This window comes from Megachile rotundata, chromosome 5, assembly GCF_050947335.1.
Source record: "Megachile rotundata isolate GNS110a chromosome 5, iyMegRotu1, whole genome shotgun sequence".
NCBI classification, from domain to species: Eukaryota; Metazoa; Arthropoda; class Insecta; order Hymenoptera; family Megachilidae; genus Megachile; species Megachile rotundata.
The window spans coordinates 19,788,267-19,813,381 of record NC_134987.1 but is presented as its reverse complement, the minus strand read 5'-3'; the positions used below and the strand labels follow the sequence as shown (position 1 = coordinate 19,813,381).

The 25,115-nt window shown below is 31.7% G+C and overlaps 4 protein-coding genes across 7 annotated transcripts; 2 read left to right on the top strand and 2 right to left on the bottom strand.

The window, feature by feature from the left end:
* Positions 1–73: 73 nt before the first annotated feature.
* Positions 74–10,406, bottom strand: Tmem131 (Transmembrane protein 131). 3 transcript variants are annotated; one of them, XM_076531634.1, is made up of 24 exons: positions 10,239–10,406; positions 9,539–9,786; positions 8,835–8,899; positions 8,614–8,642; positions 8,043–8,126; positions 7,845–7,968; positions 7,533–7,646; positions 7,334–7,456; positions 7,092–7,255; positions 6,833–7,019; positions 6,650–6,758; positions 6,319–6,578; positions 5,823–6,239; positions 5,353–5,541; positions 5,062–5,290; positions 4,592–4,973; positions 4,292–4,507; positions 4,021–4,160; positions 2,611–3,863; positions 2,097–2,421; positions 1,596–2,026; positions 1,314–1,521; positions 972–1,153; positions 74–885 (listed from the first exon to the last, which is right to left on the bottom strand). In XM_076531634.1, exons 2-24 carry the CDS (start codon positions 9,630–9,632, stop codon positions 796–798), a joined length of 5,415 nt encoding a protein of 1,804 aa, XP_076387749.1. In that variant the 5' UTR covers positions 9,633–9,786; positions 10,239–10,406; the 3' UTR covers positions 74–795. The 3 variants fall into 3 exon arrangements, with proteins under 3 accessions (XP_076387749.1, XP_076387748.1, XP_076387750.1); XM_076531633.1 differs by lacking the exon at positions 10,239–10,406 and adding an exon at positions 9,889–9,981; XM_076531635.1 differs by lacking the exons at positions 7,845–7,968; positions 8,043–8,126; positions 8,614–8,642; ... (1 more) ...; positions 9,539–9,786; positions 10,239–10,406 and having other exon boundaries at positions 7,334–7,468.
* A 148-nt stretch (positions 10,407–10,554) lies between these two features.
* On the top strand, positions 10,555–14,256 carry LOC100879850 (RNA-binding protein 28). The gene is made up of 11 exons (XM_003703316.3): positions 10,555–10,972; positions 11,059–11,204; positions 11,288–11,456; positions 11,708–11,976; positions 12,042–12,328; positions 12,434–12,773; positions 12,845–13,013; positions 13,107–13,324; positions 13,404–13,553; positions 13,634–13,999; positions 14,070–14,256. The coding sequence occupies exons 1-11, from the start codon at positions 10,960–10,962 to the stop codon at positions 14,184–14,186; spliced, it is 2,244 nt and encodes a 747-aa protein (XP_003703364.1). The 5' UTR covers positions 10,555–10,959; the 3' UTR covers positions 14,187–14,256.
* A 221-nt stretch (positions 14,257–14,477) lies between these two features.
* On the top strand, positions 14,478–20,994 carry LOC100879963 (putative cytochrome P450 49a1). Of its 2 annotated transcripts, XM_003703317.3 has the most exons (11): positions 14,478–14,895; positions 14,960–15,391; positions 15,535–15,781; positions 16,941–17,057; positions 17,187–17,263; positions 17,776–17,971; positions 18,038–18,197; positions 18,445–18,614; positions 18,799–18,877; positions 18,967–19,164; positions 20,169–20,994. In XM_003703317.3, the coding sequence occupies exons 2-11, from the start codon at positions 15,193–15,195 to the stop codon at positions 20,274–20,276; spliced, it is 1,551 nt and encodes a 516-aa protein (XP_003703365.2). In that variant the 5' UTR covers positions 14,478–14,895; positions 14,960–15,192; the 3' UTR covers positions 20,277–20,994. The 2 variants fall into 2 exon arrangements, with proteins under 2 accessions (XP_003703365.2, XP_076387784.1); XM_076531669.1 differs by lacking the exon at positions 16,941–17,057 and having other exon boundaries at positions 14,479–14,895.
* Positions 20,140–24,017, bottom strand: Cyp301a1 (Probable cytochrome P450 301a1, mitochondrial). Its single transcript, XM_003703318.3, has 11 exons — positions 23,878–24,017; positions 23,657–23,736; positions 22,797–23,178; positions 22,364–22,480; positions 22,041–22,117; positions 21,760–21,961; positions 21,517–21,679; positions 21,255–21,424; positions 21,066–21,144; positions 20,559–20,762; positions 20,140–20,499 (listed from the first exon to the last, which is right to left on the bottom strand). Exons 1-11 carry the CDS (start codon positions 23,886–23,888, stop codon positions 20,392–20,394), a joined length of 1,593 nt encoding a protein of 530 aa, XP_003703366.2. The 5' UTR covers positions 23,889–24,017; the 3' UTR covers positions 20,140–20,391.
* Positions 24,018–25,115: the final 1,098 nt, after the last annotated feature.

Here is a 25,115-nt window from a genome sequence, read left to right as displayed (position 1 = left end):
AATTCTTTGAAGTTTAAATACGCAATTAAATATTCTATATTATAATCTATAAGAAATTACTAAAACACAGCAATTACCAGTCTTGAAGAGTAGGTACACATTTTTATTTTGTTTTGTATACATCACAACTTTGTAAAATGTTTTGAAAACTTACCGAAGAAATTTCTACAAGTCAAGACTATAAAAATCACAGTTCTCACTCGTTCCAAATAACTTAATTGTTATTTTTTGTGTAACGTCAAGACCAACATCCTTTAAGTATTGTAATCATTTTTCATGTACATGTAAAAAGTACAAAAAAAATGATACAGAACCAAGAAACAGAAATCTATAAAATAGGAGTTGTGGTCACACATTTATATTGGTTTCTTAATTAATCTGTGCTTTTTGGTTGTGAAATCTTATTTCAAATTCAGGTATGTATACGACTTTGGTTGGTCATCTAGACTCGACATTATTAACAGAAAAATGTAATTTTGTTTCAATAGCAGAAATTTCAGTAACATATTAAAGTATTAATAATAACATAGGCCAACAATTGATAACATGAATATTTAACGAGTACAAATGAATTTTGTCTGAACTTATTCAATATTACAATGCGAGGTACTATTTAACAACATATCACAATACGCGAAACATCAATAATAATAAAAACCAGCTAGTTGTTTTTAAGCACTATTGATCACAAAAGTGTGACTAATAAATATATAATTACTTTTCATTTAAGAAAAGAAAATTCTCAATCAGGTCTAGATATCACAAGACAAATATCGAAAATTTTTGGGAACGAGGTTAGTCTTCGTGCTTCTTCTTCCAAGATTCCGAAGATGACGGTGTCCATATTGTACTGAGTGAACGAAATGGATCAAAACCCGATCTTTCCTGTAACACCAATTCAAGTACATAAATGCGAATTCCTATAAAAACAAACATTCTCATGCTGAAGAGATTAATGATTATGTTTTTACTTGTGTATCTGATTCAGTTGGTAATGAGGGCAACTGAGAAATAATAGGAGGTGTAGCTGCACCCCATGGACCAGCAGCCCATACACCTCCTGTATTTACACCCCAAACACCACTTCGTTCTTCACCTACGGCTGTTCTAGTATATAAAGGTTCCCAATTTGTTTCTACTGTTGCCCAATTGTCTGAAATGTTATATTTATAATATATTTGATATTTAGCGTGGTATATGTATACATACATAGATTCATGTTAGGTACAGTAGACTTTCGTTATATTACTGAATAATCTAATATTTAAAAATTTGTTTCTACTCAACATATCGGATACATTTCTAATATTTACCTTTTAACGTATCCGTTAGTATCGAAGATTTTTCCGGAGATTTTGACGATTCCAATTGAAATCCACTTGTGTTATCAGATAATAACTTGAGCATGGAATTATTATCTTCCCATAACTGACATCGTGTATCTTCCTCAGGACTTTCTAATTCCATTAATGGTTCATCTGTTTCTGGAAGATCATCGTACGGCACCAATTCCCGTTCAAACTAAAAAGTACCATTTACACTACGACACGTAGAAAAAATTACATTCACTTATGACGAATGAAACAATTACTTACCGGTGATTCTGTAAAAGCATTTATGAAGTAACTATTTGAGTGTTGTGTGTTATTCTGTATCTTTAAAGAGTCCTGACTAAGTGGTTTCTCTTTTTCGATAGATTGCATACAAAGAGGCGGAGATTTCGATATCACCCTGTACTCCTTGGTATTTTGTATCAAGTCTTGACTCGAATGCTGTTTCATATAATCTACATCTTTGGTGTCGTTAGCAAAGACCATTGATAAATTATGCGTATTCGTTTGAGTTTTGTGTAATTTATTTAAGCTTGAGAATGGTGAAATACTTTCTTGATTTCGTGCCACAACATCACTAAATCTAGCTCTATTTTCTCCCCAGCATGCTGGTGGCGGTGGAATTGGAGTAGAAACTGTTCCTAGTGTACGTGCCGAATCTTCCCTTTGGTTTGTACTTCCGTTTAATGATGTTGCTGTGAAATAAAATATTGAATTTTAGAAATTGATGTTTCGGGTTTTGTACAATTTTCAAATTAAATTTACTTTTCATATGTCCTTTTTCAATGCCTCGACGTTTTTGAGATCCTTTATCCTTCCTAGGAGGATTTTTATTTTGTCTAGGTATTTTAAATGACGATTCAACGGTGCGAGATGTATGAATGTGATGCTTTATGGTAGATCTCGTATTTGTTTTCCATCTGTTTGGATTATTATGTCTGTCCTTATCGTACTCGTCGTCATCGCAATCGCCCTCATAATTATCTCTATAATCTACGCATGGCACCGGAGCAATTGATTGAGGCTTAGTTTTTTTAGTTACAGGTTTCCTTTGTAACTTCTCTGATTTTCCACAAGATTGATCAAAATTCTGTAACAATATATATTCTGATCAAAATACTACAAAAAATATTTTGCTTACAAATTTAAATAATTTCGGGACTTTGCAATTTGGGATTTAGTGGTGTCGATACTACCTGAATAGTATCATAACCGATCGTTGTAATTGACAGCTAGTCTGTATGTGTATGAAATCTTTTATCATAATATGTATTCTCACCTTACATGGTGGTGGATCATCTTGAACAGAACTTTCTGTCGTCGTAGACGACGTTTCTTCTTCCGATAGATGAACATTATTTCTTTGACTACTATTCGAGTCAAACTTTTTAAAAGATACATGATTGTTATTGCTACTCGTAACCGTACTTTGTTTTCTTTTATTATCTAATTTATTACCCCGTGTATTATTCAAGAGTCCCGTTGTGTCAACTTGGACTTCATGATCAACCAATTTTGTTTCCTCTTTAACATTCCCTGCTTGATTAGATTTCCCCTTTCTATTTGTTACTGGACTTGTTTTCACGAATGTATTTACAGTATACTTTTTTTCCTGAGTTCCCTGAATATCCGGAAATATGTTTTCCGTCACACAATTATCCGGCTGAATATCCTGCACGTTATTTTGTTTTTTATTATTCTTTTTCTTGGCACCAAGCGTAATATTACTTATAATATTACTATTATCTAAAGTCGACTCTTCGCATCGTTTAAATGACATTAAATTCTTTGTCTCGGTGTCTAATTTAAATCTGCGTTCTTCATCCGCGGACCAATCAGGAATTTTCAGACCTTTTTGTACATTGTCTTTATCCTTAAATTTTTTCACGTTCATTAATGCCCAATCTGGGTAAGTTTCTTCTTTCTTTATTACTTTTTGTTTATCCTCGTTTATTAATTTTTCCTTCACGGAAGTTGATTCTTGCGTTGAATGTACAGGCATGTGCGATAACAATCTTAAATCTAAAGGTGGTTGGACCGGACTTTCTCTTGAAAAGCTAGCAATGGCTCCTCGTAATATCCGGTCTGCTTCGAGAAACGAAATAGCGAGAACGCATAATAACAGTATAGATGAAAGACTTATGGCTGCCCAATGTACAGCATATTCCCACGATGGCCTTGTAAGTGCAGCCGTACAAGCTTCCAAAGAATGTGGAGGAAGCGTCGCAAGTAAATTAAGTATTACCATACCGTTTTCGATATCGCTATCGGAACCTAAACTCGTTGATATTAAAAGTTTTCTTTCGACTCGTGACAAAGTAAAGTCTGGTGTGAATGCTATTTCAACTTTCTTCGTCGCATTTGGATTCAGTTTAAATGACATACAATTTAATACTTTAAAACCGTATCCTTCACACCGTAAACCATTAATATAAAAATCGTACACTTCTATGGGTAACTCTCCCGTATTTCTTGCCATGAAAGATCTTTTCACTGTTAGATTTGGAACTGGATTTCGCTTAAGTTGTTCTCCTGTTATTAAAAAAATAATGTGTTATAACTTTGTTTAACTGTTTGGATTATTGGTAATTATTATGATTTATTGGTATTATGTGATAATTTAAAATGAGGCATTCTCATTTTCCCATTTTACTTAAACAGTAGGACGGAGGTGAAGAAACGTACATACGTTCACAATCTTTGAGATGTTTATCCGCAAGTTCAAATAATAATGGTGTAGTTGAACCTGGTTTGCGATTTCCAAACCTAAATTGTGCATTTGTTCCTTGGCCTATCACGCGTAGTACTTCCAAAATAGTCATATTGTTTCTATGAAATTTGAAAAATACAGTATTTGTACAAACACAATAGCAACATATTTCCGCACAAGATATAATCTGGCCTACTAGAACATATACACTAAGTTTGCTAGACAGTTTATGATAATAAAGAAAGAATACCTTATATACAAAAGTGCAGATGATAAAGAAGGTGAGAAAGGTGTGTATGACACTCGAATTGTTTTCGATTCCAAAGGTTTTAAATATAAGGGAATCGATTGTGGGGTTACTGTAACATCCCATTCCTTTTCAAACTTTTCTCGATCTATACTACTTTCTTCTAATTTAAATTCTTCTGCAACTGTTGATCCACATTCCACACATGTGAATTTGAACCTGCACATAAATTATCATAATTATAATTCATAATACTATAAATATTCAAAACGATATTTATTAATTTATGAATGAACTACGTACTTGGCTGGTAATGAATGATAAAGTCTTGCCCCTTGTGGATAATTCCAGTCCATTACTAACTGTATTATTAAAGGACTGGTACTTGGATTGTACACTTTAATCGTACTATAGGATGTATTTCCAACTTGCGTTAAAGGAAACATTAGAGCAACTTTATTTTTATTATTACCAAAACCAGTCAATAAACTGGGCCAATGTGGTTTTATATTTAAATAAAATTTGTGCCCGCGAACTTCCGTTGTATCTAGACGCATCGTAATATTGTCCCAAGAACGACCGCCTGTTGAATTGAGAAAACGTGTGTATCTTGTGTTTAATAAATTTAAATCAGAATCTCTAGTATGCGAAGGAAGAGCTAAAGTATTCAACCACTGCTTGCCAGCTGCAACAAAAAAAAAAAATATTATTTTTACAATTCATTGTAATACTACTATATTATAACATTAATAATTGTACATAAGAGAACTTACCATTACTATCTAATGACAGACCTAAATAACAATAATGCTTACAAGCCATTGATGGCTCAATTCTTACTGACCCAATATAATTTTCACCTTTCGTTATAATAGGCATTGATGCTTCTTCCAAAGGAATATATTTTATTCTATTATCTTTATTTACAGGCGCAATTTGCGTTACCTGCATGGGTCTTACAAATGTTGAATATACTTTTACTTGTTGTACACAAATTGACCCCTGCAACATTAATTGTTACATCAGTAAATGCTTTCTTTATTATCGTTGCTGTAATTACTTACGGGAAAACAATCAGTAAAAATAAGTTTCTTTACAGATATTCTTCCATGCGCAACTCGCATATAAACTGGTAACGTAAATCTGTCGTAAGTTGTTCTAACAAATACATCACCGACAATGGTAGCCTCCTCGACCACTGGAGTTTTTACTTTAATTTTAAAAATGGCCAAGTAGCCAGGTTTTATGTATTGCTGTAATTAATATATTTTTCAATATATACCTCATTTGTCAAAAATATATTTTCATTAAAATTATATCACAAGATATTATATTATTATTATTATTATTATGGTAAAAATTAGCTAAAGCGAATTTTCTTTCGGCCTAACTTATAATTGCTGCTAAACATAATGATTTAGGAATCCAAACATACCGAAATTTGACGATATGTATAGATAATAAAGAAATATAGGAACCTAGATGTATAAAAATCAGAGAATATAAAGATCCTGAATAAATAATACATACTTACATTGCCTGTATGACTGCATACAGTTATATTACGTAACTCTTTATCTAAAAAATCTGCTGGACCTCTTTGGCAACCCATAAGTTCCAGCACTGCACCAGGCATGTTAACTCCCCATCCATGCAAATCTATGTTAATTGGATTTTGGTTTTCTAATGCAAAGATTGCTTCATTTTCAGTTCCGCTTCCTACAGTACCAAAATTCATCGTGCCCTCGTCGCTGTCTCTTTCTTCAGGGACAATTTTTCTTACTTTTCCATCGTAGCTCAGTAATGGAACTTCAGTTACCGAAACGTTCGAATGTATTATAATTGACGATTCCATTTTCACGTTATCAGTTTTTCTATCTTTTGCGAGTTGTAAAGAAAATATATTGACCTTTTGTTCTGGCTTTATTACTCTCGGAATAAAATTTTTTATCTGAAAATTTAATATCAACGTATGCTTTTACGAGAGAATAAGTGATTTTTTCAAACATATTTTTAGCGCATCTACGTACCGTAAAAAGTGACTTTACATGCGATGACATTGTGACATTTGTGATAGCTAACGGCAATTTAAATTTATTAACAACACTAAAATTTCGTGCTTGATTAGATTGGAGAGAACAATAATGTGTAATTGATGCGTTTACTTCTAATCCACCCTGTAGAACTTGTGCTATCCATGGGATTATTAGCTTTTGACTAGAGCCACCGGGACCTATCGCTTTTATTACCAATTTCCCTTTAAAATGTTGTAATTCTAAACCTGTCTTCCCTAAATAACAAATGTACTTTGTTACATAATACGAAAATATTTGATGAAAAATATAAAATTTAACCACATACAGTCATAAATTAATGCTCCAATAGCAATGGGTATATCCGTGTCTCCAGGAATTACCGCTTGTTCAAAATGAAGTTTCAATGCTTTAGAAACTGGAGTACTAATTATATTCTGTAAAAATACAATTATTATGAACTTATAAATAATTTTTCTAGACACTACCAATAAAATTCTTTGTACCCCACCATAATTTTAATTGGTTTTTTCGCCGAGTTTTTTAAAGCAATAGGATACTGAATGGGAGGTTGTAACGATCCACCCATTCCAAAATTAATTACTCCAGAGTTTCCACCCCAATGAAGACCAGCCCCATTTTTGACTTCGACTTCAACTGTTACAACAAGTATCTCTGATGTATTATTTACTTTAAGTCTGTAATGTAAAGAAGAGTTTATTAAACTAGATTCATTTCGATAAGGAGATAAAAAGTATAAAGATACAAACCTAATGTATGCAGTGTGATTTTTTTCTGTGTAAGCGTTAAAATGTAATCTTATAATAGGCTTGGTTTGATATGGTGGGATTTCCCATAATTCACGTGAACCTTCAGCCTCTCCTGATGGTAATTCCAATTGAAACTCTCCACCGCTACTATATACTTCTAAAACCTGTGCAAATACAAAAAGGATATTGACAATACAACAGTAATACAGTTAAACAGAAAAATTTTAATAACAAATACATACTTGTAAAGCTTCTGCATGTGGATTGTGCATGTATATAAGTGGAGTAAATGTTGCATTTAAAGGTAATTTAACACCCACTACAGGTCTGAGTCGGTATGGACTACTGACACTTATTCCTTTTACCTATAAAAGCAGCTATACTTTTAATATGGTAAAATACATTGAAAATTCGATTTTATAAGTATAATAAGATTGTTACTTGATATTTCACAGTTCCATCCACGGTATGTATAAAAAGATGTGTATCAATATCTCCCTCTTCACGACCAAGAAAAATAACGTCAAATGTTGTGTTTCCCAATGGTGGAATCACCTACATATATCAAACTGTGATCATTTACCATTCATGACATATTACATACAATGTATTGCTATTATCTATATGTTCTTAATTTTTATATAAATATTATAATATATATAATTAATTAATTTTTGTTTCTGTTCAAGTACAATTCATAGTTGGTTATTTAAATTATTAAGGATGTAAAATTTTAGATTATGAAAAACTTACTTTGTTTCGAAAAAATGATGCATGAAAATGACGTGTATTTCCAGAAATAGATAAAAGATGGATTGTTTTGTTATGATCTTTATTAAATAAGATCACAGTTTCTTGGTGGGGTATACCAAGTTGTCTAAGCAAAAAGACATCATCATTGTACCTAAATTCATATAGAATAATAAAACTAATTAATCATAACTTAGTTACCTTTCCTTGAAATCCAAAACATGTGGTTTGAAATGAACATAAGATAATGAATCTTGTGTTTTATCTTCTTCAGATGTTGTGTCCCTTAAAAAATAATTTTAGAATTATAACAAATTTGTTAATAATCCTTAAATTGTACTTCTAATAGTGGAAATTGAAAATAGGAAAGGTACAAGAAAAATTAGTTTGAAGTAATCACAGTTAGTAAAGCAGTGTTTAGAATTTGATAGCTGTTTAAATACTGTATTATGATGAAATGATTAAATGGTTTAATACTTGTTAAAACATTAAATCCTATGTATGCATTATATCCTATAGTATATTTTACAAAAATCTTATATTTACCACATTGATACCTATATAATTTGTGTATCATATTGCAATAATAATCAATTACTGAATTAATATCCTTGTTTTAAGTGACTATTAAATATTTATGCTACATATAATCAGATCATCAATAAAAAAACCATAATGTAATATATAAATATTTTTAAAGTAAAGAAGAGAATTTATAATAAAAACCTTTCCTACTTCCACTCACCATTATTTTAATGAGTATTATGCTTACCCAGCCCCATGTACTGTATTAGCAAAATCCTAAAAATTAAATACATTATGGATTATATGATATAGACACAAATAATTTATGTATTACAGTTATATATATAATATGTAAAATACAATATATCTGGAATATATTAATATATGTTATATTAATTATAGAATTAAAAGACTTTTCATCTTTTTAAAAAAGAGCTAACATATAGTATAAAAAGGTAATACACCAACCTTATGCATAGACATTGGTATATTGTCCAAAAGGTATTGAACATCATTGTCATCCTGTACAAAGGCTGTAAGTAATTTAATCATATTAACTACTATCGTAAATACAAACACAAATATAATCAACACAAAGTCATAATTTTTATGTTACTGTCACTATCGTCATATACATTATTATTAGTCAAATTATCATTACTGTTATTGTCAATAAAAATTTCTTATCATCGTTAGAAATAATGTATGTTTTATATTCCACTTTTATGTTAATAAAGATCTTCATAAATGTCAATATGACATTAATATGATAATATTATGATGAATGTCTTTTTAATTATTTTAAGCGTGTGATAGTATTTAAAATTTTATTCATTAAAATATGACAATAAACATTTCAAATTTCTATTAATATAATATAACACAGAAAATCCACAAAAAACTTTGTAAGAAGATCTAACTTTAGATACAAATTTATTCATATTAAAGTAATATAAGTTCACTTTCTCAAACAAACAAATACAACTTATTTCTCTTAAACAATAAATATTAAACGATTTTTAAATTACATATGAATAAAATACTGAATAAAAATAATGTTATGTGCAAATATTAGCTGCTTATATATTAAATAATAGTGTATCATCATTTTTTAAAATGTGTATTATTGTAACTAAGTAAAGGTAATTAAAATAATGTAAATATACGCTCACCGTTATTGTGCCCGTGTAAGGACGGTCGAATTTGTGACGTCAGCTCGAAAAATGTTAACAAGAAAAGGCAATAAAGTACTTTTAACTCAGTCATAATAATAGTCTCACTGTGTTGTTTGCTGTTTTGTCTTTAGCAGAAATGAAAATCCGCTTTCGGCCATACTTTTGCCACTATCGAATTCCAAAGTATCGATTGTACTTCCGTCCGATTTGAAACCTTTCCACAAGTGAATTTCGGTGCAATCAATCTGACGAGGACAGATTATATGTATTTGTATCTTTTATTATTATATCAATATATTGTTGATTTTTGAAACTTATTTATTGATTTGCTAATTGTATATTTCAACCTTTTTCCGTACAGAAATAGTCTCTTCCTCTCGAATAAATCAAGTCGTTAGTTTCTCATTTTATGCAGTTATTATTGTAATTCTAAGATTAAAATTACATGTTTTATTATATATATATATATATTGTTACTATACTGTTTTTTAAAGTTGTTGCGATAACTATGCACGTAATAGTAATAACACAATATATGTAATTTGTTTTGTAATTTGCTGTTTTAGATTTTGTATAATTATTTTTTATAAGTAAATCACAAATTGCGTTTTGTCGTTTAATATAAAATATAAATCATCCAATCATTTTACTATATATTTTTCAATTTTACTATTATTCGTTATATAAAAGATCATACTTTTTGGATAACGAGTTTTCGTTTATCCTGCGCATGTTAGTTTTGATTGGCTCAACACGATATGTAGTTGAATGGAATGCTCATGTATATTTAGGATATTTATGATGTTAAGTTTATATATCTAATGAATAAAAATCTTGTATTATTCTTTATATTATCATTTTTTCACCCACTGACATATTTTTGTCCACTACGTATATAAATACAAATTAAAAAACGTATAATAGTAGAACAATACTAAATGGTCGGAGCTTCATGAAGTTAGCCGCATTGTGCGGATTGAGTATAATCCTCCTTGAACGAATAATAGTTTGGTAGTAACTATAGATATATAATCTAACTTGTTCTACTAATAAGTTGCATGTTTTATATGACTCGATCAATTAGATGATCAAATTGTAATTGGCTGATATTCCTATAATTTCAGAACAATTAGATACACAATAAATACAGATGCATAGAAAAAAGAACCAATATTATGACATATTATTATTGAATAAAAATGCAACAGTGCTATCGTTGAGTAAAGAACCTTGTAGTCACTGCTGCCATCTAATTCTTTAATACATGTGTTTCATATAACCTGAAAAGTAAACAAATGTAAAAATGCAGCATTTTGATGCGGCATATTTAGTCGTTGTTTAAAAGCATAAATAATATAATTATTATTAAATATTATTAATTACTACTCTTTGATATTTATTGTTATTAAGGCTACAACATGGGAAATGGTGGTATGTAATATGTCAATATTTTTAACTGTATTTATTTCATGAAACAACCATATAGAAGTATATAATATCTATTGTACATAAAATAGGTAATAAGACTGACAAAAAGAAACTTTCTTGGATCTATAGAAAAAAGAAAAAATTACAGAAGTCTAAGAATGTGACAGAAAATAGAAATGATAATGTGACAGAAGATAAGACACCTAGGATCATTGTGCGTAATGTGCCATTTAAGGTTGGTGACTTCTTCTATTACTTATATAATTAAAATACGATATTTGTATTGATATATTCATTTTTATTGATCTATACTCTTAGGCAACTGAAGAAGATGTGAGAAAATTTTATGAACCATTTGGTCAAATAGTAGAAATAAATTTTCCAAAACGTCCAGATGGGGCACCACTTGGATGTTGTTTTATTCAATTTAAACAATTAGAACAAGCCTCAAAGGCAATATTTAATACAAATAAAAAAGAATTACTTGGTACTATATTTTTATGATTTTAAAAAATATAAAAATTATTGTTCATAATGATTAATACATTCATAGTCTGGTGACCTTTGAATATGACACATTAATTCTTATTCAGATGTCTTGTGACCTAATATGGGTCATGAAGTATAATATATGAAATATCTTTTTCTTGGATACGTAATAGAAGAGTATGTTTTCGGACCAGACTATGAACCTATTAATAATTACTAATTAATAGTGCATGAAAAATTTATTTGCAGGGAGAATAATAAGTAGTAGTTGGGCTATTTCTAAATCTAAATATTATGAAAAAATAAAAACTGAATCTGCAGTAAATTTAGATGCTGATAAAGTAGATGATAATAATACAAATGAAGATCAGACATCAAATAAAGACGATGGCGAACAAGGTGGAGATTTTGATAACAAAGAAAAATTAACTCAAATAAAAAGAGAAAGGAGAAAATTGCTAAAAGACAAAAATCGAAAGAAAAGAGCAAGAATTATAGTGAGAAACTTAGCATTCCAGGTAAGATGTGATCTATTTTTTATTTTTTTTATTTTTTGACACCTTTATTTTTATTGTATCCTTAGGTAACTGAAGAAAATTTGAAAGATCATTTTTCTCAATACGGAGAAATAGAAGAAGTAAAAATCTTAAAAAGAAGTGATGGTAAAAATGTTGGATGCGCATTTTTACAATTTGATCATGTACAAAGTGCAGCTAAAGCTATACATTATGCTAATTTACAAGAACTTTTTGATAGGCCAATTGTTGTTGATTGGGCTGTAGCTAAAAATAAATTTTCTAAGAACTCTGAAAATGAAACCAATGGTGAAGTAAAAGTGAAAATAGAAAAAGATAGTGAAGGATCTGAGAAGTAAGTACATACTTCAATTATCATTAACTTTTCTATTACTTTTCATTTAAATTTCAAATCAAAATATGTTTTAACATATATGGAATAAACATTTTGTAATTGTAGTGAAGATGAAAAACACATAGATATTGTAACAGATGCACATAATTCTGATAGTGATGATTCCGTAGAAGTAGAAATAAAATCAGAAAATGAGAATGACGCTTCAAGTCAAGATTCATCTGAAGATGACGAGAAAGAGGACACAAAGGAGATAAAACGCCCACGATATGAGTCACATGATGTATCTGAAGGAAAAACTATATTTCTTAAAAATTTACCCTTTTCTGTAAAAAATGAAGAATTAAAAAAGTATATGGAACAGTTTGGGCCAGTATATTATGCTCTTGTATGCATGGATCCTCTTACTGAGTATTCAAAGGGTACAGCATTTGTGAAATTTAAGGTAAACTTTTGCAGCTTTCTGACATTCAATAACAGAATTTAGAATTTATTTTAGTCAAAATTTAATTTCAGAATGTTGAAGATGCCGAAAAATGTTTATCAGCAGGAAATGAATTACAAATGCAAGATCAAGTACTCGAAGCACAAAGAGCATTAGATAAGAATGAAATTGAAAATAAAGCAAATTTAAAGCATCAGCGTCATAAAGACTCTAGAAATTTATATCTTGTGAAGGAAGGAGGTAATATTTAAAGAAATACACTTTTTGTGATAATATTTATTTTTGCCAGTTGGTAAAGGGTTATTTGTTGCATTAATGTTAATTTCTTTTTAGTTATATTGGCTGGAAGTCCAGCATCTGTTGGAGTTTCTGCTGCAGATATGGCTAAACGATTACAAATAGAGCAATGGAAGTCACAGATATTGCGGAATTTAAATATGTTTGTATCCAGAGTACGATTGGTTATTCATAATTTACCACCTACATTGAATGATGTAAAATTTAAAAAAATAGTTGCAGAATACAGTCCTCGCAATGCAGTTATTAAAGAGGTATCATTCAATTTTAATATAATTTACAGCACAAATTTTTAATCGATCAAAACGTATTTAATAAACTAACTTCATGAAGGTACGCATTATGCGAGATCTCAAGAATGTAGATATGAATGGTGTAGGAAAATCGAAAGAATATGGCTTCGTTTCGTTTACAAGACACGAAGACGCGCTGGAAGCTTTGAGGAACATAAATAATAATCCAAACATATTTACTTCAAAACGAGTACGTAATACAGTGTGTACGAGTACGTAATAAATAAAATTGAAAATATTTGTGTTTTACATAAATTTTTATGTATTTAGAGACCTATAGTGTCCTTTTCAATTGAAAATCGAGTTCTGGTAAATGCTAAACTGAAGAGACTGCAAAGAAGCCGCGAGAATAATCCTCTCTGTTCTGAGAATAATAATAAAAGAAAAGGAGGAAATGCAAATGGAGAAGTTGAAACGAAAAAGTTAAAACTTGAAAATGCAGATAATTCTAATAAAAAATCATATACTGGAGTGATTGCAAAACCTGGTGAGAATAAATTACGATCGAAATTTAATGTAAAAACTCAAGCGATTTTGCACAGTCAAACAGTGAAGAAAGAAAATAAAATGAAAAAGTCTTCTAAAAAATTAGAAATAAAACGAAGAGCGAATATTGCCAATAAAAGTGAAATTAAAGTAAGTATTTGTTTATCGATATTAGTGTATTAATTGCAGTATTATTACAATTTCAATGATTTTTTTACAGCCAAAACAAAGAACAAAAGTAAACGCGGAAGATGTAAAACTGGACACACTCGTGAATAAATACAAGAATACATTGAAATCGATAGAATTAAGGAAGTCAAAGTGGTATGAATCGTAATGCAAAATCATTTTGATTCATCCATCTTAATAACAATGTATAAATACAATAAAAATATTAACAAATTTAATGTTTTTAATATTATGTTTACCTTGTATTTTATTTACTTTAAGATACTAAAATGAACCGTTTCACTTTCACATTTAAAAAAGACATTGAAAATTAAAATCAATTTTTGATTTACCATAATCTGTCATATACAACATGCAAAAGTATTCCCAATAAATAGTAGAATAATAAAAAACATTATGATAAATAAGGAGTTCGATTAAATTCGTCTACTATCCCCCTTCTTGCCTTGTATCCCTCCTTCCGGCGATCTGTGTCGAAACGACTAACACGATTAAAAGGCATGTAATAGTTGGCGGGAACTCTTGAAGAATAAAAGGAAATCTTGTACTCTTGTTCTTCTCATTCAAAAGTTATTCGTCGCGTACAGCGTGTTTATAGTCAACATGTATATACTCTCTTAACAATCAATTTTAATAAGATGTAATGTTGATAATTGAAATAAGTAATCATTTATTTGAGTTAATCTTCTTCTACTTTGGTACAAGTGATTGTGGTAATACGTGATTCCTTTGTGTTAGGTTTTAAGTGCGAATGCAGTAGATTCAAAATATTGTTACAGATTGTAATCGTATCACATCGAATTTGATACAATTAAGACTTTACTTCTACTTAAGTACTTAAGTATTTACCAAATTAGGTAAGTTTTGTGCAAGTTATATTTTCTTTACATAACTAACTTAAATATTATTTAAACTTTTCAGATAATTTCCTCAAAATGGAGTCCTTCAAACACAGACATTTAATATTTTCTGGTGCACTTATTAATCAAATATGAACAAAGTTGAATAACTGTTAGAATAAGTAGAAAATTAAAAGAACAGATTCATTTTATTATACTTTGTTAGCATTTTGTTTAACTTTTAAAGAGAGATATTTAAAAATAAAAGTTAGTAAAACGAAATATTTCTCAAACACTTTTTTATACTACAAGAAAATGAATATCTTGCACTACGAATTTATTAATTTGCGGAGGCACATCGTTAAGCAATCGAGTAACATCGTAAGAATGTTAGAAACTTTGGCAACGGAAGTCGAAGGGCAAGATTGGTCACATTGTCGTCCTTATTCCGAAATTCCAGGACCAAGACCCATTCCATTTTTTGGCAACACATGGCGATTTATACCTTTCATAGGTATTATCAATCATTTAAAAATCTTATTACTTTTGCCACGATCGAATACAATCATAAAGGGATGCTTCGAAATGCGGAAGAGCTTTTTATACTAATGTAACGCTGCACAAAGGAATCAGAGATATAAAAATGATTTATTACAGGTGACTTTAAAATTCAGGCAGTGGATCAAGTGTCGAAGAGGTTGTACGAAGAATACGGGGATATCGTAAAAATCGAGGGCTTATTAGGCAGACCGGATATGGTTTTCATTTACGACGCAAATGAAATCGAGCGAATCTTTAGGCAGGAAGAAAAAATGCCTTACAGGCCTTCTATGCCTTCGTTAAATTATTATAAGCATGTACTTAAAAAAGAATTCTTTAACGAAAATGCCGGTGTAATAGCTGTGTAAGTTTTACATAGATAATTTAAATTTAATATTAATTAACACAAGCGTGACAGGTATAGTTCGGCATATCATTGGATATGTATAGGGAAATGTTAGTAGAATAATGGAATGAAGAAATAGTGGAAGAATGAAATAGTATAATAGCCCGTAATTTGCATGTTCAACGCAATTCACTTAACAGAAAAGAAAAGGGAACATTGACACGAATGAAAATTATACGCTTACTATCGTATCACCGAATTAGAAGCTTTCACTGTTATTGCTATAGCATGTTCCTTCGGTCTTCGATGTTTGAAACCAAGCAAAGCATGTGACATGTTTGCTTTCACACATGAATCATCATTGTGCAGCTTCACCGTGTTTGCAGACTTCATTACATTCATAATGGTCAAATATTTGAATTACAAGTCTTTTAGCAGCGTTGCTTAACTCCTCATTAAACAAATCACGAGAAGCGCAAATATTTGCCGTGCCAGCTGAAGCTGTACTCTTCTTGAACGCGTTAGAGCTACACTACTTTCCCCTTCTGTACGCTCTTCAATGCACGATATGTTTGTACTATTATTAGAAGAATAATACGCATCAACTGTTTGTAAGCACTATGAAATATTTATTTGTTAAAAAGCTTGGAAATAGGTCTGTACTTTCTAAAATGTTTTTCAAATTAATTGCATGCAATTGTATCTGAACGTAACACGAATAATAAAATCATCCGTGTCGCAAGGAGGAGAAAGGGTATAAGTTTGGTAAAGAATTTTGTCTAAACGAGGGTGGAACCATTGATATCCGTGTCGTGTCACATCATGTTACCGTTTAGAAAGCAAACCTTGCGTAATCAGATATGGGTGCACGTTGCGGCATTACTTCCTGCATGACAACTTTGACTGCAATTGCATTCGGGCGACATACTTATCTATTATTGCTGTAACCAAAATGCTAATCAGCATAATTTAAACTTCCGCTCATCATTCAAACTTTCCGTTTCCGAGGGAAAGCAAAGGGAAATTGTGTTAGTTGTACCAACTAAAGTTGCAACTATATTTTACCACTGTTTTATTCTTCAAATTATTCTTCAAGAAAAGTAATTCTGATAACGTCCTCTTAGAAGTTGTTTTAGTAAACTCGATAAACGAACACTACTGAAAGAAACGATTGCAGGCATGGCGAAAGTTGGTACAATTTCCGCAGTAAAGTGCAAAAGGTAATGTTACAACCGCAAACTGCAAGAATGTACATTAACTCTATCGAGGAAGCGAGTACCGCGTTCCTTAGAAGGTACATACACGTAAAATGATCTTCTTTTAAACGTTACATATGTATCTTACCTTTCACTAGTTTACATTGTCCTTATTTTTTCCGATGCCTACCGTGTTACGTTTCTCAAGCGATCGTGTTTGCCTCTAGAATTAGAAAAATACGGGACGAGAATGACGAAGTACCGGACGATTTTCTCAACGAGGTTCACAAATGGTCTTTGGAATGTAAGTCTTATGTAATACCTGTTTTGTTAAACAAAAGATTTTCTTTTTACCCAATTGATTAATTTTGCTATATTTATTGATACCTACCGATGATATAATAAAATAAGAAAGAAGTTAAAATTTCATTTTGTCTACTGCAGTGTTTAATCCTTTAACTAAGGCAACAGTTAGTTCTAGTACCAAGTACTTTTTGCACTATTCACTGACTCTTTACTCTCGTTCGTAAGTGAAAGTCGTCCTAAATTCGAATCTGTAGAAGGTATTCGATTTCTTTTTCAATTACTGTTCTACGAATGATACAGATAACGGTATTCTTAATAATTGGGTTGCATTGAGCCCCCGCACACTGTGACTCACTAGTGCAGTATTCCAAACGGCACTACTTACAATGCGATACAGTAACATTATTCATTATTATATAGTTGCAATGTTACTGCTATTAATTATACGTTCAATTTACCTTAAGATACAAATAATATGTTAAAGAAACGATCACCAATTTTCTTTTATAGCAATCGCAAGCATAGCCTTGGACGTTCGACTGGGATGCTTGGATGACGACGCTAATGTCGAAACCCAGCAATTAATAGATGCTGTTACTACATTTTTCAAGAATGTAGGCGTATTGGAATTAAAGATACCTTTCTGGAAATTATTCAGTACACCTACATGGAAAAAATACGTGAATGCTCTGGATACTATCGTCAGGTGAAATAATAGTTAATCTAATTAAATCGGTAATAAATACGAAAATTATTCTAAATATCATTTTAGGATAACATCAATGTACACGGCAGCCGCTCTTTCAAGGATACAAACGGCGAAAGACTCTGGCAAGGAAGCATCTCTCTTGGAAAGAATTTTAGCCTTAGAAAATGATACCAAATTAGCCACCGTACTTTCTCTTGATTTATTTTTAGTCGGGATTGATACTGTAAGTATGCCGTGACTTATAATCTAACGAAAGAGAAATACAATTTACACTGCAGCCTCGTTGTTAACTTCCTTTTTATGCGATCCGTTAAGCGAGTTCTCCTTTCACAAATCCTAGACTTGCTCTTTCACGCGATACAAGAACAGCGGTTAAATTGCTACGGCACCTTTTACGTAGTTAGGCAGCGATTCTCCATTGTAACATAACGTTAAATTCTACGAATAAATCAAGTTTACTTTATTCGTAGACATCCAGTGCAGTGGCATCGACACTATATCAGTTAGCTCTGCATCCTGACAAGCAAAGCCTTGCTTACAATGAAGTATGTAAAGTTCTTCCAAAGAAAGGCGAGAGGCTCGAAGGAAAGCACTTGGATCAGTTGAAATATTTGAAGGCTTGCATTAAAGAAACTTTAAGGTTTGACCGTTAATCCCTTAAATTCTCTTAATCTCTTCGGTAATCCTTAATCCTTCGGTTGATTTACTCAGTTTGAGTGAGGTGAAGGTATTAGAAACCGTAAATTCTTCACACTATAATGTTTAGATGTACAGTTAAAACAACTTTCGTTTAGAAAATGTTAATACATATTCGTTTTTATTAGGATGTATCCGGTAGTTATTGGCAATGGACGTTGCATGACCAAAGACACAGTAATCAGAGGCTATCGTGTTCCTAAAGGCGTAAGACAATACTTCTCCTTTTTACACCGTTAAGAATAATTTACTCTAGATTATTGCAATGTATAAACATTCGTTGTTTGTTGGTTTAGGTACAAGTTGTATTCCAGCATTACGTGATATGTAATCTTGATAAGTACTTTCCCCGAAGCAAGGAATTCGTTCCAGAAAGATGGTTGCACAGTGACGGGGTACGTCATAGTTTTGCATCGCTTCCTTTCGGCTACGGGAGAAGAATGTGTCTTGGTCGTCGTTTTGCTGAGCTTGAAATGCTCATCGTTATTAGCAAGGTAAAAATAATCTACAGTCACGCATTGTTATATTCCGCTATATAATTAATTTTAATTATGTAACTCTGTGGAGATTATTTAAAAAAAAAAACAAGTTTTAGAGCAATATATCAGTTGTACACATTTGTCACTTTCCTGAAGGAACTAACTACAGTTGTGAACAATTGTGTATAATTGATAATAACCTGAGGAAAGAGCTATTCTTGTCTGTGTAGTTTTATTGTGACATTGATCTTAACTACGATGCTCGTTAGTTTGTCAGCGGTTACAGTAAATGCTCACAAACAATGACCTTCCTGAACACCTGAATCTTCTCTCCTTATTACAGATAACAGTATACTCCTTTATGGTGCCATTAATCTGTCACCTTAATGTTGTAAGACTCTTTTTGTTATCTGTATATCAAGGAACTCCAGGGTACACTTCCAACTTCTTCTTATCTCTTTTCTATCAACTTTGCAATTGCAATTTAATAAAAATATATTAAATGACATAAACTATCAGAGTACCAAATAATGAAAATGCTACTTTCACGTAAAAGTAAGAATACAAAACAAAAGCGCAATCGAATATAGTATCTAGGTGATTTCACTCGCAATTACTTTTTACCTGGAAAGAAAGGAAAGCGATAATAAAAGTGTACCGCTTCTTCGAGCGGAACGTCTCACCGTGTCTCGTCGCGCTAGGTCCTTTGAATACAGTTTTATGATTTCGATGTTCCTTCGCATTTTTATTACACTTTCCTTCGTCGACATTTAAGATCTTTCTAATCTGAAGGGTCCTAAATACGGACTTTCCTAAACTACCTGTGATTTTACAGCGAAAAGAATAAAGTATCCTAAACTTGTAAAATTTCCCTGAGTAAGCAATATAATTGTAATACATCTAAATATTTATGGAATAGATAAGTAACATATACCGAACCTACGGCAATTTATATTTTACAGAAACTTTTATTAAAAGGACAAACATAAATTTTGTTTAATATCAATTTTTTATTTTAGATTTTGCAATACTACAAGATAGAATATCATCACGAGAAACTAGAGTATTATATCAATCCTATGTACACGCCGAAAGGACCACTGAACTTGAAATTCATCGACAGATAGTAGCATCTTCCACGGTTGTATGTACAAAACTGAAAGGGTAAACTTGTAGTCAGTATTAATATACAAGGTTTTTTGAGCATTTTCAATTATCACAAAGCTTCTCGCATATTGGGTGTTATCTTGGTAGTAGTTTAAATTTGAGTTCGCCATCAGGAGCGTACATAAATGTGACTTTGTACTGCAGCGGCTTATGATGGTACTCCAATTTATATGATCGTATGAGCTGAAAACGAACAGTAGAGAAATATTTTATATATTGTAAGCATTGCATTTTTTGCATACCTTAGCAAGTAAGACTTGCATTTCTAAATCGGCGAATCTTCTACCTAAACACATGCGTGCCCCATGACCGTAAGGTAACGATGCAAAAGGATGTAGTTTCTCATTGGAAGATTGCTTTAACCATCTTGCTGGCTTAAATGTTTTTGCATCTGTTACATATTCTTCCATGTTTCCTGTTATCACCGTTGGGAACACTACTTGTACCTGTAATATATAATTATATTTATTTTTATATTTGACAAAGATATAATACATTTGTTGGATGTCATGTAAATTAAAGAGAAATTGTGGGGTCAGTAAATTAAAATTGTATCAAAAAGAAACATAACGTTTAAGACATTGTTTCATTCAATGTTTATCGTTAACCGAGTATTTTAAAATTTTGTACAAAAGAATTAAAGAAATAAATTATTATTATAGATAATAATAGCCTCAATGCTCTGAGACTGTATAGTACTTTTTATCATTTATGTTTTAATAATAGAGAGTTAATGATATATTGCTTACACCCTTTGGTATTCTATAACCACAAATTATAGTATCGTTTTGCAATGTTCTTCCATTCCCAATCACTGTAGAATACACTCTGAAACAAATGATACTTGAATTAACGAACACTGAAAAGCATATTATGTTCGACTACAATTAGCTGCCATTCAGTAATGATTGCTTACATATAGGTATAATCAACTATACCTGAAGACTTCCCTGATAAAAGCTTTTGTATAGACTGCTTTGTCCAGATGGCTGGTAGTTAGAGGAACAGATGGATCAGGAAGAATTTCTACCAGTTCTTGATAAATCTTTTCCTGCTCCTCCGGTCTGGTTGCCAATTGATACAATATAGAACAAACCGCCATTGAAATCTGAAAAATATCAAATTAAATCTGTGACGTGTTCTTCAAATATATTTCTTTCAATCTAACAACTAATGAAATAAAAATTCATTTTTACGTACCGTGTCTATTCCAACTAAAATCAAGTCTAATGCAAGTATATAAGCCATTTTGGGATCAGTTTCTTTAGCTAAGATTCTTTCTATTAAGGACAGATCAGTTTCGTCCACAGATTTCTTAGTTTTCAATCTTTCTACTGCTGCGTCAATGTATTTCATGCATACTCTGAAGAATATATATTGTTATTACTATCGTATTATTATTCAATCTTTTTTAAATAGAAAATATTTTAAAAATCGACTCACTCGAGGAAATAATTCATATTGCGTACATATCTTGACCAGAGAGGAGTTGGTATATATCTCCAATATGGAGCTTTTAATTCAAGCACAGCTACATTCCTCAAGGCAAACTTTGCCCCATCGATGATCTTCTGAGGTTCTGAATCTGGAGTCAAGTTACCTCCTAGGCATCCTAATCTTACATCAAGGGCAACTCTACCTATACCTGTGCAATCATTCAAATGATCATTTTTTAATATGCGATTGAAGCTTAAACAAAGAATACTTGCAGGTAATATACTAACATTCTAAAGCCCATTTATGTATTTCATTGTCAAAATCTTTTGGCAATTCTCCATCCTCTCCTTTGATTTCCTCCATTCTGAAACGATATTATTTATATATTAAACAACAAAAAGATAAGCACACGCAGAGAAATTCATTGGCCATCTAAAAGTTAGACCTACATTTTTCTGTTTCATCTTAAAATAGACTTGTTTGATAATCGATACCGATGACTACATCTTCAAGGTTCTATGTTCTATGATTGTATTCAGATTCGACTAAAGTTCAAGACGCTACGTAACCGGTGCAAATATCCTCAAGTCCCAAGGACAAGTGTAATTACCTCTTTATGAAGTCAGACGTGACCACTTCAATTGGCGTTATATACTTTCTTACGGTTTGTGGCTGAAGAACTGGTTTTTGGACCCGTGTACGAAATTCACGCCACGGTTCTCCGTGCCTGAAAAAATGCAAATATTTCGTTACCTTCATTGATGATTCAGGGCCAATCTGCGAATATATAATTGGATTTAAAGGTCGAAAATGCTCAGGAGTGACGATATCCTCCCAGTTTAGTCGAATGGACTGAATAGTTTTTATAGAATTCTGATGTATGATATTAACACGTGAAATGTTAATATATTCGAATCGATGACGCAACATATGCGCTCTGTAAGAAATTTAATATTCCCAGTCCACACCTAACTGCTTTATTGCTTTAATAGCACTCAGTTAGGGCATATATTAATTTTACAATTTTCCAGGTTTATACGTACACTCCAACGACCCCAGGTAAATCACCGAAGAAATCCTTCCTAACGACGCTTTTGTAATGAACCAAACACGGCATTGACGGTCTAAAAGGTGTAGGTCCTTCCTGTCTATAGATTTTTTCTATCTCATCAGCATCGTAGACAAACAACAAATCTGGTCTACCTATCAATCCAGTCAAACGGACGATTTTCCCATATTCATCGTAGAATATCTGCGAAACTTTGGCCATGTCCGAAATTTGATACTGTCCTATCACCGGGAACAAACGCCACGTGTTTCCAAGAAATGGAATAGGTCTCGGTCCCGGGATTTCTTCGTAAGGACGGGCTTGGATTGTAACATCGTGATCCAACGTGCAATCTCTGGTAGCAGAGGTCACTGTACCTGCAGGTAACACAATAGAAAACGTACGTAGGACGCATGTTGAATTTGTAATAAAAGTAAATGGGCGCAACGGGTGACTCTCGAATGAGTTCCTCCGCGTAGAAGACAAATAGCAAACATATTTGCAGCTTTCAATCGTAGAATAGTGTTCGAGATTAATATTACTGATCTATTTAAGCGAGCAATCTTTATACTTTCTAAAGATCATATTCGTTCTTATATGAATATTTTATTATTTTTATAAAATAAGAGCTCAAAAACACTGAACGAGCACTAATTATGTTAATATATCGTAATATAATTGATATGTAAATAATGTACTTTCACTTTCTTTTAATTGTAGGCGGTTTCGTAACGTTGATGATTTAAGTTCATAAAATTATAGAAAGGATTGGTTTTAATTGTAAAACGATGCTTGTTACAGAATTCACATTTTGGGACACCGTTACATATTAATTATTTATTAACTTCTCATTACCTGAACACAAAGTACGTTGGAGAGTATCCTGACATTTCGAAAGTCGACGTATCAAGTTGAATTGTAGTTGGTAATTCATTCTATGGACAGTATAATCAGTTATTAAAATAATTAATTGATCAATGATTGATTTGTGTATTTTAACTGTCCACAGTTGGTGTAAACGTTTCGAGTTAGGCGTAACAGATCTACACTTTCCCTATAATGAGCGACGTCCTTACCTGGAATTCATTGAATACTTCCGGCCCGTTTCTTAGGGCTTTTCCAACGGATTTCCCGTTATTAAACAAAGTGGTCACCACAGGTAACACTTCCAAACCGAAATCGATCGCATTCTACCACGATTCTAATATTTCAAAACGATCGCCAACTTTCTTCTTTATCGTCTGCGACCGCGCGAGATTGGGAGAGGGAACAATGGTGAAAGAAACAGCCCGGATGCACCGTTTCAACCAGACTCTTCGTAAATCGAGACTGCACGAAGTAATCGAGGTGAACTCCCCACTTCGAAATCTCCCTCCATGGGTTACCTTTAGTATACATATGAAAGCACCACGTCTAGAAGAAAATTCATCGTGATAGTTGAGAAATGATACTTTCACACGTAATTAAAAAGAAATTTCTTTAATGTAAATATGATATATAAAATTCACCGATAGAGTATTAAGTCGACAATATGACAATTGTACGGTGAAATGGTATTCAGAAAAATAAATCTCATGCAATGTTTGAACAGTCATATTTAATTGGGGGTGTTTATTAAATTTTTCGAATATCGAATAAAGCAGGTGTAGCAGTCGTTGCAACGAACAGACATTTCTAATAAATACGAAGTCCCATGGAAATTGGAGGGATTTGGGGAAATTGTAAAGATAGCGGTACAACGAATGGTCGCTAAATTTACCTACCTCAAAATGACCCTCTATGTAGGATCAAATAAATTTTCTAAAAGCACCTACCTGTGTCGCTTAACGTTCAGGATTCTATTACAGACAAAATTAAAAGGCCTAAAATAAGTATGACAAAAAGTTAATGAATTGATTTCAAATCGATAGTCATTCATCTTAAGGAAACCTATTAATAGGCTTCCGGCGTATGACATGTTCACGATGTCTGTATACATTTCTATAACGTGTACATAAATACTCGTATGGTTATGCAATGTTTTGTTTAAAATGGGTCGCGTATAGGTGATAAGAACTAAAACCGGTTTCAAAACTCGCGCTTCATTAGTAATAATAGATAATTGCATAAATAAATAAAGCGAGCATATTACCCCAATTACCTAATTCAATACAAAACAAGGACGCTTTATTCTATGCAATGATGTCATGGAAAGTAAATCACACTTTTCTCTCCTATTCATCCTTCGATTCATTCTTTCGCTACGTTCGCGATTAAAAAATTGATAAAATATAAGATTTGAAAATATGTATTTGAAATATTCTATAATACGTGT